Source organism: Paramisgurnus dabryanus, chromosome 13 (genome assembly GCF_030506205.2).
Source record: "Paramisgurnus dabryanus chromosome 13, PD_genome_1.1, whole genome shotgun sequence".
NCBI lineage: Eukaryota > Metazoa > Chordata > Actinopteri > Cypriniformes > Cobitidae > Paramisgurnus > Paramisgurnus dabryanus.
Genome location: NC_133349.1, coordinates 7,864,121 through 7,878,958, shown reverse-complemented (window position 1 = coordinate 7,878,958; position 14,838 = coordinate 7,864,121). Strand labels below are relative to the sequence as shown.

General features: G+C 35.4%; 1 protein-coding gene across 6 annotated transcripts in view; it reads right to left on the bottom strand.

Annotated features, from left to right (window-relative positions):
• Positions 1-6,129: 6,129 nt before the first annotated feature.
• The window catches only part of cspg5a (chondroitin sulfate proteoglycan 5a), a 46,604-nt gene continuing 37,895 nt past the window's right edge, over positions 6,130-14,838 (bottom strand). For 2 of the 6 annotated variants that reach the window (XM_065298653.2, XM_065298655.1), the window contains exons 5-7: positions 13,565-13,621; positions 8,620-8,721; positions 6,712-6,851 (exon numbers count right to left, since the gene is read on the bottom strand). In XM_065298653.2, coding sequence (XP_065154725.1) covers positions 8,635-8,721; positions 13,565-13,621 — 144 coding nt within the window. In that variant the 3' untranslated portion in view covers positions 6,712-6,851; positions 8,620-8,634. Of the gene's footprint in view, positions 6,852-8,619; positions 8,722-13,564; positions 13,622-14,838 lie in introns of all 6 variants that reach the window. The other 4 variants (XM_065298650.1, XM_065298652.2, XM_065298651.2 and 1 more) reach the window with 2 other exon arrangements.

The window sequence follows — 14,838 nt, the reverse complement described above, 5'->3', positions numbered from 1 at the left end:
CATAGTCCACTGCAGTTTTCACTCCAGTTTGTCATTCATAATATAGAAAATGAGTGGGAAAATGGTGTCACCGGTGTGTGTGTGTGTGTGTGTGTGTGTGTGTGTGTGTGTGTGTGTGTGTGTGTGTGTGTGTGTGTGTGTGTGTGTGTGTGTGTGTGTGTGTGTGTGTGTGTGTGTGTGTGTGTGTGTGTGTGTGTGTGTGTGTGTGTGTGTGTGTTGCGCTAGCCGGCCACTGTGTCTTTGTGTCACTGAGAAGTTAATGGACCGAGCTAATTTAATCCAACGGGGCACAAAGGGCCCTCAGAGCTCCCTGTAGTTCGAGAGACTGTCCTGTTGCTTTCTGTGTTGCTGGAGCCCCTTTGACCACACGTGGTTTGCACATACCCTGGCTTAAGGGACAATCCAGGTCTAATAAATTAAAGGGGGTCCTTTCTGAGACTAAAACACTTGCACTTGCATGACCCATCAGTATGGCCCTAAACAGAGTTTAGATTGAATTAATTAATAATGTTTTATAAGCATATGGAAAGTGACTTGGTGAATGATGTCATTATGCAGATGATCTGCTCTGTATGGTAATTTAATTGTATTTACCTTCTTTAAATTTATCATGGCATAGAGAGTGGATACACATATATAAAATGCTGGGTTATTTTCAAGCCAGCATTAGGTAAAAAATGAACGAACCATGTAACCTATGAGTTTTTTTTACCCAATTGTTTGGTCAAATATAAACATTTTTTTTGGTAAATTTATCTCAACGACTGAGTTTGTCAATTTTTGATCCAGTGCTGGGTTGTAAAGCATTTTTTTGTGTAACCATATATGGTGAATATGTGGCATTTTAAATATTAAAAAGCTTTATTAGCAGGACTTAATTCTTAAAACACCAATGCGTATTAGTCTGTCAACATGTTTACCATTGCTATAAATAAACAAATGTACACATATGTGCAAAAAATAAATAAATATTGATTTATTTAAATGCATGTTCCCAAAATATATTCTTCGTGCACTATGTATTTCATCAATTATAGTATAGTTTTATCAGGTTCCTTTAATTTGCATTATGGGTATATGGCCTCGCCCTGTATATGTTATTGTCAATTTTATATAAGATATTACCAATATACAGTATACTCAGATATATATGTAATGTATATATACCTATGCATTTAATAGATTTCATAATAAAACATTACTTTAGTCCTTTTTACCATGTATCAGACAGTTCCTCTTGTGTGCCGTGCCCGTGACTGACTGAACATATTTTTGGAGTGAGTCTCTTTGGTCTGTTGATCAGCCGCCCCTGAAGATAAAAGGAATTGGTGAGGCCCCTGATGGTCAAAGGACCTGCTCAGATGGCACTCTTGAGGTGTATGGTATGCCACTGCAGGGTCGAGTCCTCTCATGAATGATTGCAGGTAGTGAACGTGTGCTGACTGTACTGTAGGAAGACTCATAGACACAGCGTTTACAGTCCTGCCATCTCACTCTGTGCTTTGCTCTTCGGTACTGTGGAGATTTGTCCACTTTATATAGGAACACGTCATAGTGGACTAAAGGATCGGGGTGGGTTAAGACTTTTGCAGTTTTGGGAAGGTGCAGCTCCACATCTATTACCATTTGTCCCTGTAAAGAGGACAAGCAAAGACAAAAGCAAAAAGCACATCTCCATTGGCACAAGATGAGAGATGCATTCACAGGAATAACATTTGTTCTGGTAATGTGCATCATGAGTATAAATCTTGCAAAACCTCAAAAATATGTTTTGTTTAGTGATAACATTGCTTTAATATATACAGTATATATATTTAATATATTACTCTAATGCATACATAAATAGCATTTAATGTTAACACTATTAAAGGGACACTCCACTTTTTTAAAAAGATGCTCATTTTCCAGCTGCCCTGGAGTTAAACACTTGATTTTTACCATTTTGAAATCCATTCAGCTGATCTCCGGGTCTGGCGCTACCACTTTTAGCATAGCTTAGCACACTCAATTGAATCTGATTAGACCATTAGCATCACGCTAAAAAAATAACCAAAGATTTTTGATATTTTTCCTTTTTAAAACTTGACTTTACTTCATGTACTAAGACTGACAGAAAATTAAAAGTTGCGATTTTCTAGGCAGATATGGCTAGGTCTACTCTAATTCTGGCGTAATAATCAAGGACTTTGCTGCTGTAACATTTCTGCAGCAGGCGTAGTGATTTTACGCACTGCACGAAAATAGTCCCCTGCCATTGAAAGTTACTAAGGGGACTATTTTCGGCTGCTGCGTAATATCATTGCGCCTCCTGCAGCCATATTACAGAAGTAAAGTCCTTGATTATTACGCCAGAGTGAAAGTATGACCATATCTGCCTAGAAAATCGCAACTTTTAATTTTCTGTCTGTCTTAGTACACAATGAAACTTCAGAAGAGTCAAGTTTTAAATAGGAAAAATTTAGAAACTCTTTGGTTATTTTTTAGCGCGATGCTAATGGTCTAATCAGATTCAATGGATTGTGCTAAGCTATGCTAAAAGTGTTACCGCCAGACCCGGAGATCAGCTAAATGGATTCCAAAACTGTAAAAATCAAATGTTTAACTCTAGGGGAGCTGGAAAATGAGCATATTTTCTAAAAAGTGGAGTGTCCCTTTAAATTGTTTTCCGTTCCCAATGTCTGAAACTTTAGACCTCACATGTTTTTCAACATCAAATGAACTCAGCAGGACATTCACTCTCTAGGAAATAGGGAGTGTGGGAGTATTTTTAGCATTCGGACCATAATCTATTGGGCAAATTTCCATTATAAAGCCTTTGCAGACCACATCCAAAGGGCTCATTAATAATCTTTAGCATTAACATTCCTTATTAGTTCAGCAAAGACGAACCCCACACAATCCAAATCTCCTAACACAGCTGAATGTGTGTGCGTATTTCATATGACCAATGGCTGAACTCTGTCTGAGATAAGTATGTCATCGTTCCACTGTATCTGTAGCCAATGAGAAAACAGGGATCCAGCATCCATGTAGGCTACTCATTTTGGTCCATGTTGCCACACCTCTATATTCTCAGCCCTTGATGACAGCGGGCTAAACTGGCAGCTAAAACTGATTGCTTTTAGTTTTTTGGGGTGTAAATTTGATTCAGAACACTTTGGAAAGAGCATATTGTGTTTGACAGCAGACTATTCAATGCATTCACTGGCATATATGTTAATAATGGTTGTGCTTTGTCAAGCAAATGTAGTATTTCCTTTGTAAGTTTTTCCACTTGAGCGACAGAAAATGAGAGGGTAAAACTTGCCTCATAGATATGACCCAAACTTTCAGAACAAATGGTCAAAAAAATGGTCACTGGGGGAGTTTATTACCCTTTAATATGTGCCTTTTGGTACAAAAATTTGTAGTACTACTATACATTTGAGGTAATAAAGATCATCGTACCCCCAGAATTTCATTTGAACGAGTGCCAGCTTGAGAGAAAAAGAAGGGGGAGAGATTGACAAATGAGAGAGTTTGAGAGAGGTGATGGAATTGAGCTAGTTTTGGACAAAAGCTTGTTGAGACAAGAGCACCTTTAGATTTTAGCACTGTGTCTTTACCTCTGTGCCAAAATTATTCACAGTGTATGTGAGACTAAGAGCACATTAGGGCAATGCTTATTGATTTATTTAATTATTTGTGTGTGTTTGTGTGTAGCATTAAGACTGCAGGGTTGCACACTTTGTGGACTCTCCCTCATTTCTGATACTCATGCATATGCAGTTGTCATGGCACCAGGGAGGAATTAGATTAGCAAAAAAGCTGAAATAAGTATAGCTGTCACAAGCTCAAACTTGGTTACACTCCACCAAAGTGCTTTTGAGCTTTGGAGAAACAAGTGCTGTGACTCAACAGTGTGACGAGATTAGGATGTCTATATTTTCCCAGAACTGATTTCATAAGCATCCGTGGTTCATTCAGGAGGTACTCATGTTTTCTGTGTGTGAGACGATGAAGTGGCCCTGATTTTCATTACAATACATTTTCACACAAAGAGACATACCAAACAGGAGCCAATAATACACTGAAATACACACAGTTATTCACACAGTGTTAGGGTTATATGAACGTTTTCTTGATTTCTGTTGAAGGACTGGAGGTTGAAAACAGAAACTCATGGCATTCTGATTTTGCTGGGTTCATTAAAGATCATAAAGAGATTATTATGAGTATAGTTCTTCTAAATGCATGTATGTAAATAATCAATAATTATTCAAATGTAGAGGTATAACCCCCTTAACTGGCAACCCCCCCCCCCCCAAGTGAGGTGTTAAAAGGTTATGTGCATGTTTAAATTAAATAATTAATTCTTTGGTCTAGAAGCTTGTAAAACATTTCCATAATTTTCACTTACATGTCTCTAGGTGTTGATATTAATTTAAAAAAATTATATAAAGTTATAACAGTTTAGTTTATTTAAATAAATAAAAATAATGCAATTATGCATATATTTAATATTTCAAAACAAATAAAAAAGATTTCATGCACAAAATCCCAAAAAAATTAAGCCAAAAGTCTTAACTAGTTTTGATTCAAATTTTAAATTAAAATCACAAAAACGTTTAGTAGTTTTACCAACAAAGGCCACTAGGTGTCACTGGTATGCTGCATAATATTGTCACAAATTAATAAATTGCTGTCACTGCATTATTATTACTGCAAAAAGGTTTAAAATATACAATTACATTCTTAGAGCTTTTCAATGATGTATAGGTTAGCAATAATATTGCTTTAATATATATTTTATTGCATTTTGATAGGGGTGCATGAGATCTTTTACCTTTAATTTTAAACGTTATTGCTCATTTGGGTCTATTTTTATTACCAAAAAATATCAAATTACTTCATTATGAATTAGCATAATTGTTAGAGACAGTCCTAGATTAGTTAAAACATTTCAAAATAATGTGGTTTTATGTTTCCCATTGATTTTATCATTAAGGATGTCTTAAAAAATGTAAAAATCTTGTCTCGTTCTCGTGAACCCAATCTCGTGTCTCGTCTCATCTCGTGGAGTAAGTGTCTTGTCACACCCCTACATTTTGATTTTATCTCTAATTACTCAAATGCATAAATAAATAACATGTAATGTTAACGATTCACGAGCCAACAGTATTTTTTAACGAGCCTTAAATTGTTTAACATCTCGATGTCTGAAACTTAAGACCTTACGTTATTCAACATCAAATGGACTCAGCAGGACAACCACTCTTGAAGGAAATAGGGGATGTGGGAGTATTTTTACTCCCAGTATTTAAGCAAGATTTTTGTATTTCTTGAATTTCTTAGTATTTTTGTCTTGTTTTCAGTACAAATATCAAAAAATTCTTAAATTAAGATGCTTTATATTGATGAGCAAAATGACATAAGAAAATGCGTATAGTTTTTAAACAAAAAATATACAATTTATTAAACTTGTGCTTAAAACAAGCAAATAATATCTGCCAGTGGTTTCAGAAAAAAATCTTACACTTAATTCAAGAAAAATGTTCTTACCCCATTGGCAGATGTTTTTGCTTGTTAGAGGCACACATTCACTTAAATTGTACATTTTTTGTCTAAAAACTAAACTTTTTCTTAGGTCATTTTGCTCATCAAGAATATGCATCTTGATTTAAGAATTTGTTGATATTTCTACTGAAAACAAGACAAAAATACTAAGTAAGAAAGACATTTTTATGCAGTATGAATATATAACAACTTGACATTTTAGAAAATTACTCTTACTACATCATTCTTTTTATAAAATGGTGATAAAATATAAAAACTTCACTCTTAGAGAGACTTGTTGCATGGGCTGCAGGCAAAATTTTGATTCTGTATCTCTATGCATCTTTACCAGTGACTAGCTATGAAATCATCTCATTTGCATTTCATATTTGGGAATAGCAACAAGATACATCTGACTTTGGGTCACTTACCTGCCATGTATAAGAAAAAGACTTCCTAACGAATGTGAAAGCTTCAGGACAGTGAATAGGCATTACAAAGCCATGCACGAAATCAAGCAAAGCATTAAGAGTTAATTCATGGCAGCATTTGCTCAGGGAAAAACACAAGCTAGGACCACACGGGGACAAATAGTTAAGTGTTAAAAAGGTTTATTTCAACAACTGTCAGAATTTTTTCTGTAGTTTATATTCGCAAAAAAGTACAAAATAAAACAAGTACATCAAAGGATTAGAAATCACATCAAAACAAAGACACACTGTGTTTTTCTTTATATCAATCCAAGCATTTTTTTCATATATTTATACATACTCACTTAATTAGTCAGACAAACATCAAAACCTTTCAGTAGCTTTTCTTTAATGACAATGTTTTACATTTTATATTTAAAACCCCGAATATGTTTTTTTTTCTTTTTTACAATATACACCAACGCATGCCATAATTTAGTTAGGCAGGGGAAGGTGTGTGTATACAATATATATATAAGGGTTGGGTCAGGGGCGGGTCAACTACAGGGCAAAAATACTGCGACAAGGGCCGGGGCAGGGCAGAGACTGAGTGGGTATAAGGGGCGGGGTTTTCTCTCATGTGATGATGACGGTGTGGTGGGTGTGGCTGCTCATAGCACCAGTCGTTTGATGCTTTAAGTGATGGTGGTTGAGTGACTTTTTTGTTTTTCTCTTCTACATCATGTTGTTCTGCAGCGAGTTTACCTCCGAAGAATTCTCCTCGCCCAGCACCTTGTGGTTCTCGTGCTTGGGGGTGAGCGAGTTCTGGATGTTCAGCGACTCGTCCTCTTTGGGTGGGGGGGCCTTCACGGGGTCCTCCAGCTTGTTCTGGGCATTAGGATCATCCTGAGTAATGATAATATCGGGTTAGGCTCCAGCAATAACCTTTTACCACCCATTACATTGTAATAACTCCTTAAAATAACACAGAAGTGGTTTGGACCTAAAGTTTTATTTTATAATCACGTACAGCCAATTTACAAAAACTAAACAAATGTTGCTTTGTACATTTCTGTTACCTCTTAAGCAACATCAAACTATAAAAAGTGGATTCATACTTGATTGGTATTTGATTCATTCTACAGCATTTATTAATCTTAGTTCATGTTAGTTTTAGCATTTAATAATACATTTTTTAAATCAATAGTTGTAACCGTTAACTAATGCACAACAACTAGTAAAAATATAAAAAAAATCTTAAATTAATATGTTTTTTATGAGCAAAATTACCTAGGAAAATAAGTCTAGTTTTTAGACAAAAAATATATAAAATTTAAGCAAATCTGTGCTTAAAACAACCAAAAAAATCTGCAAATGGATAAAGAAATTCTTGAATGAAGTGTTTATGAAAAAAGTGAACTCAAGAAACTTTTCTTTTTCTATTGGCAGATTTTTTTGCTTGTTTTAAGCACTAATTTACTTAAAGTTTATATTTTTTGTATAAAAACTAGACTTTTTTTCCTAGGTCATTTTGCTCATTGAGAAAATACATCGTAATTTAAGAATTGTTTTATATTTTACTAAAACAAGACAAAAATACTAAGAAAGTAATTTGTTTTTTTGTAGTGAATGAACTAATACACTGCAAAAAATGATTTTCAAGAAAAAATTTGTCTTGTTTTCAGTAAAAATATCTAAAAATTAAGATGCTTTTTCTTGATGAGCAAAACGACCCAAGAAAATAAGTCTCGTTTTTAGACCGAAAATATCAAATTTAAGTGATTTTTTTGCATAAAAATCTGCCAATGGAGTAAGCAAAAAAACGTGAAAATTTTTTTTAAACACTAAATTCAAGAAAAATTCAAGAAAAAATTGCTTACCCCATTGGCAGATTTTTTTACTTGTTTTATGCACAAAATAATTTAGACTTATTTTCTTGAGTCGTTTTGCTCATCAAGAAAAAGCATCTTAATTTTTTGATATTTTTACTGAAAACAATACTAAAAATTTTTTTCTTGAAAATCATTTTTTGCAGTGTATGAACAACTGTATTGACATTAACTAACATTAATAAAGATAAAAAAAATGCTTATGGTTAATGTTAGCTAAAGCATTTAGTAATTTTAACAAATACAAAGCTTTTAATACTTGCCATCCAGTTCTGTCTCTGAAAGTGTTTTTTTATGCTTGTACAACAACAATAAAGCACGAAATTGTAGTGTAAATTTTCTATAAATTAAAAACAACACTTTGTCATCACATCCAACTATTTGGAGTGTGATGTCATCTCGGCAAAATCTTACCGCAGTTTAGTCTACTTATGTTAGTCAATGTTATATCAATGGTTTTCACCTCTGGGTAGATGAGAGGCTGTATGAGCCGCTTGTCCCAGTACACATGCATACATGCAAGCCCATCACAGTTCATACAGCCCCATCCCAACCTCATCTAAAACTAAAGATCTTTTCAATAAAGATTGGCATTCTCCCTGTGGAATAACCATTCAGTGGACTTAATGCACCTACTTGATTATATTTATTTAATAGAAATCAATTTATTGTTAATGGCCCACATATTTCTGAGTAGATATTCTTTCTGTGTCCATGGTGCAGCCGGACTAAGGCACGAGTGTGTCACGTTTCCAACTCCACACAGACAACTAAAGAAGATTTACCCGTTCAGCGATGACTTAGATTGTAACTTCGGGCAGTACGTGGGGATACGTCACCTCCATGGTTACAGGATAAGAGCCATCCTTTTCTCCATCGGCATGCAGCTATAAAACATGCTTTTTAAGTTTTGGGGTTTGGTTTTCACTTCCCATGAGACTTATAAAGGGACTGCCTGTGTATTTTTGTGATGGTAAGTATGATTTTAAAAAAAGTCAGTACTTTTCATTTCAAACTTTAAGAACTAATCAATACAAAACACTTCTGATCCAATCAGGACAACACATAATGTGAGCCATCCATATGTACTTTTAAAGTTTAAGGCACTAATTAAATATACATATTTTAAATGTTTATTGCGCAGTCACAAAAACATATGCACTTTGCATCATTTTACAGTAGGTGTCATACACATTATATTCTTTTCCTAAACCCAGTGAGCTGCTTCAACACGCTACATAACAATATTGTAAGGCAGCATGCTTACCACAGTGAAATGTCACACTGTATAAGTGACTAATTCAAAACGCTGTAAAGGTTATAGTAATTTTATAACTCTAAAAAAATACTGTTGGCTAATCGAGTGACGCATGCACTAAAATCAAAACCAAAACGTCAGAACAGTGCATTTAAATATGGCTGCACATTGAATCCAGAGTTGGTGGTAACGCATTACAAGTAACGTGCACTACGTAATAATATTACTTTTCTGAATTAACGAGTAAAGTAACGCATTATTTTTTAAATGTACACATTAATTTTTGAGTTACTTTTTAAAACTAAATGTAGTCGCATTATGCACTCTATGCGTACACGCCTGTGTGGGAACAGTTTGAGTCAGAAACTGAGATGGCAGTCCAGAGCTCGACATTTTTGTGATGAAATATGCAATTTCTGAACGCAGACCTTTTCAAGTAATAAAAACACTTGAAAGAACTGAAAAAGATCAAGCCTCAGCCAAGAAAAAGTAACTCAAAAGTAACGTAAGCATTACTTTCCATAAAAAGTAACTAAGTAACGCAATTAGTTACTTTTTTGGGAGTAACTTAATATTGTAACGCATTACTTTTAAAAGTAATAACTTTCCTCAACACTGGTTGAATCTGATTGGTTCTTGTATATCTAATATGAAACTTGTATTTGACAACTACGAGACACACAAGTTATCAAAGTTTAACAATTTCGAAGTCCAGCCATATTTTAACTCGTCGTGCTGATATGTGTGTTTTCATGAATGAATATGTAAAGTATTGATTGCTAAATAACCTTACAATATTAATCGTTTTCTTTCACAAATATATTTTTTCACTCCAGAAGACGTATAACCCAACTGGATTCATTTTTTTACTTTTTTACATTTAGCGTTTTGGAGGTTTGTCATGTTATAAGAAGATAACATGATATCACTAGCACTAAAACGGTTCCTCTATGATTACGAGCTTTTAGCACAATTTTTTTAGGGTGTAGGGATGGGGTTTCATTATGGTTTTGTTCCCAATAATCACACGTTTTTGTATGTTTCACTTCATACGTATTCATACGAATTTGCTAAATTAAATATGTGTGAATTTCCATAAGATTAGGCTGGTAGCACAGTACATGCTGCATTAGAATTTGGCAAAATAAGGTTTCTTAGAAAGCAGCCTTACAAGGCTGTTTAAAGCGATACTCATTCCAGATATCAAAATTACCCAATGATTTACTCACTCAAGCAATCCAAGATACCAATGTCCATTAAAGTAAATGTCCTTGCTCTTCCAAGCTTATAAAACAGGGATCAAGGAACAACTTCTGACTTTGAAGCCCAAAAAAGTGCATCCATCCTTTACAGAAGTAATTCACACGACTCCAAGGGGTTAATAACGTTTTTTTTTTGTGGGTAATCAATGCAATATTGTAAGAATAAGCTTTAACAACTAGCTTCCGGTAATGAGACAATATTGAAACTCATGCTTATAAAACATTTATAAAGTTACATTTTTCGTAATCAATCACATCGATTACCCACCGAAGACCTTTATTAACCCATGAAGTGTGAAGTTGTTTTTGGGGTTTAAAGTCATTTGTATAAACATATGTATCTCAGATTGCTTGAGGGTGTGAGTAAATCATGATGTAATTTTGATAGTTGACTGGAGTATCCCTTCAAGTAAGCATCTCACTAGGTTTTGGAAAAGACCTACAGAGTTAAAAGAGACTTGGAAATCAAGACTGTGTCGTTAATAAAGCACAAAACAGGGACAGGACACTGAAGAATCAGAGGATCCACATTTAAAAGGTCTTTAAAGCACGACCAGGAAGAGAGGATGAAGCACACATAACATTAAAGGACCAGGTCCACACTTATAGTGAAGGAAGTCAAATACTTGATTCTGTACATTTTGGATCAGATAAGTGCTGAAGATAGATGTTGAAACGGTGAAGACTGTATTTGGTGCACAAGCATGGCCCACATAGTCACTCACAGACAGAAAAATATTCAGCTACCACTTCACTTATCTGACCTTTCCGCTCTAGTTTATATATGGTCCATTTAATTCCAAAACATCTGTCAAGCTATAGACCCAGAAGGGTTCAGGTCTGTGTGTATGAGAGAGAGAGAGAGAGAGAGAGAGAGAGAGAGAGAGAGAGAGAGAGAGAGAGAGATAGAGAGAGAGAGATTTGGCTACAAGCCACAGCTGAGCTCTTTTACTCAAGCGGATATCGATCCGTTGAGCAGCAGCTCTTGGCTGATGGTAATAAAAAGACTGTTCACGTTTTTTTTTCTCGTCTTGAGAGATTCCTCTTGTTTCATGCATTTCATTTACAGAAGTGTTTTCTCACTGATGATGAGCTCAAGGCTGGATGTGGGCAGAACAGACAATCAATTTTGTCATCCTGGATTATCTGAAGGTCATGAAGTGTTTGAAAAGGTTTAGAGAATCTCATTCTTGATCTAATACCAGCGTATTAGATTTCTGCTGGAGACTCTGATGCAATACGTAGCCACATCTGAACTCCACTAATGGCTTTTTTATTATTTTAAAGTGTTATTTTGATCTTTTTGTGATTAAGGGAAACATTACGGTCTCCATTACATTCAAGCAATAGTTCGTTCAAAAATGTATACTTGTCTTTACATGAGTCTTATGTCCCACCTTTATGATACTTTTACTTATGATACTATTATTATTCAAACTGATAAAAAAATGTATACCTTGTAAGTAACTTAGCGTCTGCCAAATTTGAAAAAAAAAAGTGACCCTGGACCACAAAACCAGTCATAAAGATTTTTTTTAATTTAAGACACTGGGACACTGTACTTGTTTTGAAAATATGCTCATTTTCTAGCTCATGTCGAGTTAAATATTTGATTATTACTGTTTTGGAATACATTAAGCCATTCTCCGGGTCTGGTGCTCCCAGTTTTAGCATAGCTTAGCATAATACATTGAATCTGATTAGACCATTAGCAACACGCTCAGAAATAACCAAAGAATTTCGTTATTTTTCTTATTTAAAACTTCTGTAGTTACATCGTGTACTAAGACAAATTTTAAATTAAATTAAATTAATTAAATTAAAAGTTGCGATTTTCTAGGCCGATATAGCTAGGAACTATACTCTCAATTGGCGTAATAATCAAGGACTTTGCTGCTGTACATGGCTGCAGGAGGTGCAAAGATATTACGCACTGCCAGAAAATAGTCCCTTGCCATTGAAAGTAACTAAGTGGACTATTTTCGGGCAGTGCGCAATTTCATAGGAAAAATATCGAAACTCTTTGGTTATTTTTGAGCGTGATGCTAAATGGTCTGGATTATGTTAAGCTATGCTAAAAGTGGTACCGCCAGACCCGGAGATCAGCTGAATGGATTCCAAAACTGTAAGAATCAAATGTTTAACTCTAGGGGAGCTGGAAAATGAGCATTTTTTCAACAAAAGTGGAGTGTCCCTTTAAATTTGTCCAAATAAAGTCCTTAGCAATGCATATTACTAATGAGAAATAAAGTTGTGCTATTTACAGCAGAAAATATACAAATTATCTTCATGGAACATGATTTTTACTTAAAGAGATAGTTTGGCCAAAAATGATATTAAACCCATGATTTACTCACCCCCAAGCTTTCCGAGTTGCATATGTCCATCGTTTTTCAGACAAACACATTTTCGGATATTTTATTAAATGTTTTAGATCTTTCAGTTGATTAAATGTAATGTTACGGGGTCCACCCATAGTCCATGACCTTCAAGTCCAAAAAAAGTGCGTCCATCCTTCACAAATTAAATCCAAACGGCTCCAGGATGATAAACAAAGGTCTTCTGAGGGTAATCCGCGCGGTGTTGTTGTAGAAATATCCATATTTAAAACTTTATTAACGTAAATAAATACCTTCCGGTAGCACCGCCATCTTAGTCTCGTCCGCATTCAGGATGAGAGCTTACGCAGCCTACGGAGGCTTCTCTCCTGCTGCTCTGTGCCCCCGCCCTCCAAATTTGTCATACGTCACTAAGAAAAGTGCGTACACTACGCTAATACTCTCTCCTGAATGAGGACGTGACTAAGATGGCGGTGCTACCGGAAGGTACTTATTTTCCCTTGGGGGTGAGTAAATCATGGGTTTAATATCATTTTTGGCCGAACTATCCCTTTAATATGCTAATGATTTTTGACATTTAAAAAAATCGATAGTTTAACCAATACAATGTATTTTTGACTATTGTTATAAATAAACAGCATAATTTTTCTCCCGAATAACACTTAAAATGATTTTCATCTTTGGGTGATCTATTCCTTTATTGTTTCATATGGACCATACTACAGCTAAATCGGTTTGGATTGACTTTCCTGGTGATGACGATGAAAAGGAGTGCCAGGATTGGTCACTACAGTTTGACTGACAGGATAACAGAACAATGAGGGGACAGCTGCTGTTACTTTGGGCGGAGCTATGAGGTTATAAGTCTTACCTCACAGTCGGGCTCCTCTTTGGTCTTACACTCCCAGGTGTATCTGCTCATGGTTTTCTAGGGGGTGGGGGCATGGATAGGATTATTTACCTTAGAGATATCATTTTTTATTCAGATCCAGTATAGAGATAGAAAACAAAGAAAGACAGAGAGAGGGACGCTTGCAAAAGACTATATTGGTGAGAAATATCTCCACCCAAGAATAAAACTAAATAAAAACTAAATATTGCTACAAAAAGAAATTTTTATTTTTAGTTAATGTAATGAGTTATTGCAATGAGTGAATAATATTTATTTTAAGGGATGATGGTGTTACAATAATGTCGTTATGGACAGTTAAATTTACTTTATTGAGGTGTTGTTTTTTAATGAGAGTTTTGGTGAATTTAATTTAACTGGTGGGACTCAAATCACAATCTGTTGAAGCTTGTAAGAGAAAATATAAAAATATAATTGGATTTTTCTGAAACATCACTAATAATACACACTGTAAGAGGAGAAAAACAATATGGTTATCCCACAGAAGAGAACGACGCCCGTGTTAGATCTACATCTACCCATGCTGCAGAGAGACATGTTAGCCGAGTGATACGCCACCCAAGGTAGCGATGAACGTTGCATCTCAGATGTTTATCCTGCATTTTATACTCAACACTTCATTGGTTGGTGAGACCTGTCATTGGAAGATTGACCACTCACCCTTTCATATTTCTGAACCAGGATAAACGTGTGAAATCACAGACAGGTATATTAATGTGACGCAGTGGACAAGCAGCAGCAGGACACGTGACTTCTAAAAGGTCCGTGTGGTCATGCAGCGTTGCAGAGGAGAAAGAAAGGGAGCAGGGTGGTGAACGGGAGGGTGGGTCGGTTTTGGGTGGGCTATCTCAGCGATGTCCAAGGTCTGCCATCAGGGCACAGGGTAAATAAAAAAATTCCTTATGATGATTACCCTGCCATTCAATCACTTGCCTGCTTAGGTTCTCGACAATGTTCACATTTGCTCATACACTTAGAAAAAAATGGTAAAAATATGTCACTGGGGCACTATCCTTCAAAAAGGTACATAACATATATGCACTTGACATAAAGCTTGCAAAGCTGTACTTTGTGAAAGGGACTGCCACAGTGACAGCTGCGGTATTTTGACAAACTTTGTGCACCAATGTCAAAATCAAAAGTCAGAGATCTCAATATGATATCAAATGTCATACATGACCCAGATAGCGAAATGTAATCTCCTCTTTCTAGCTCCCTGATGAATCCTTTCCCTA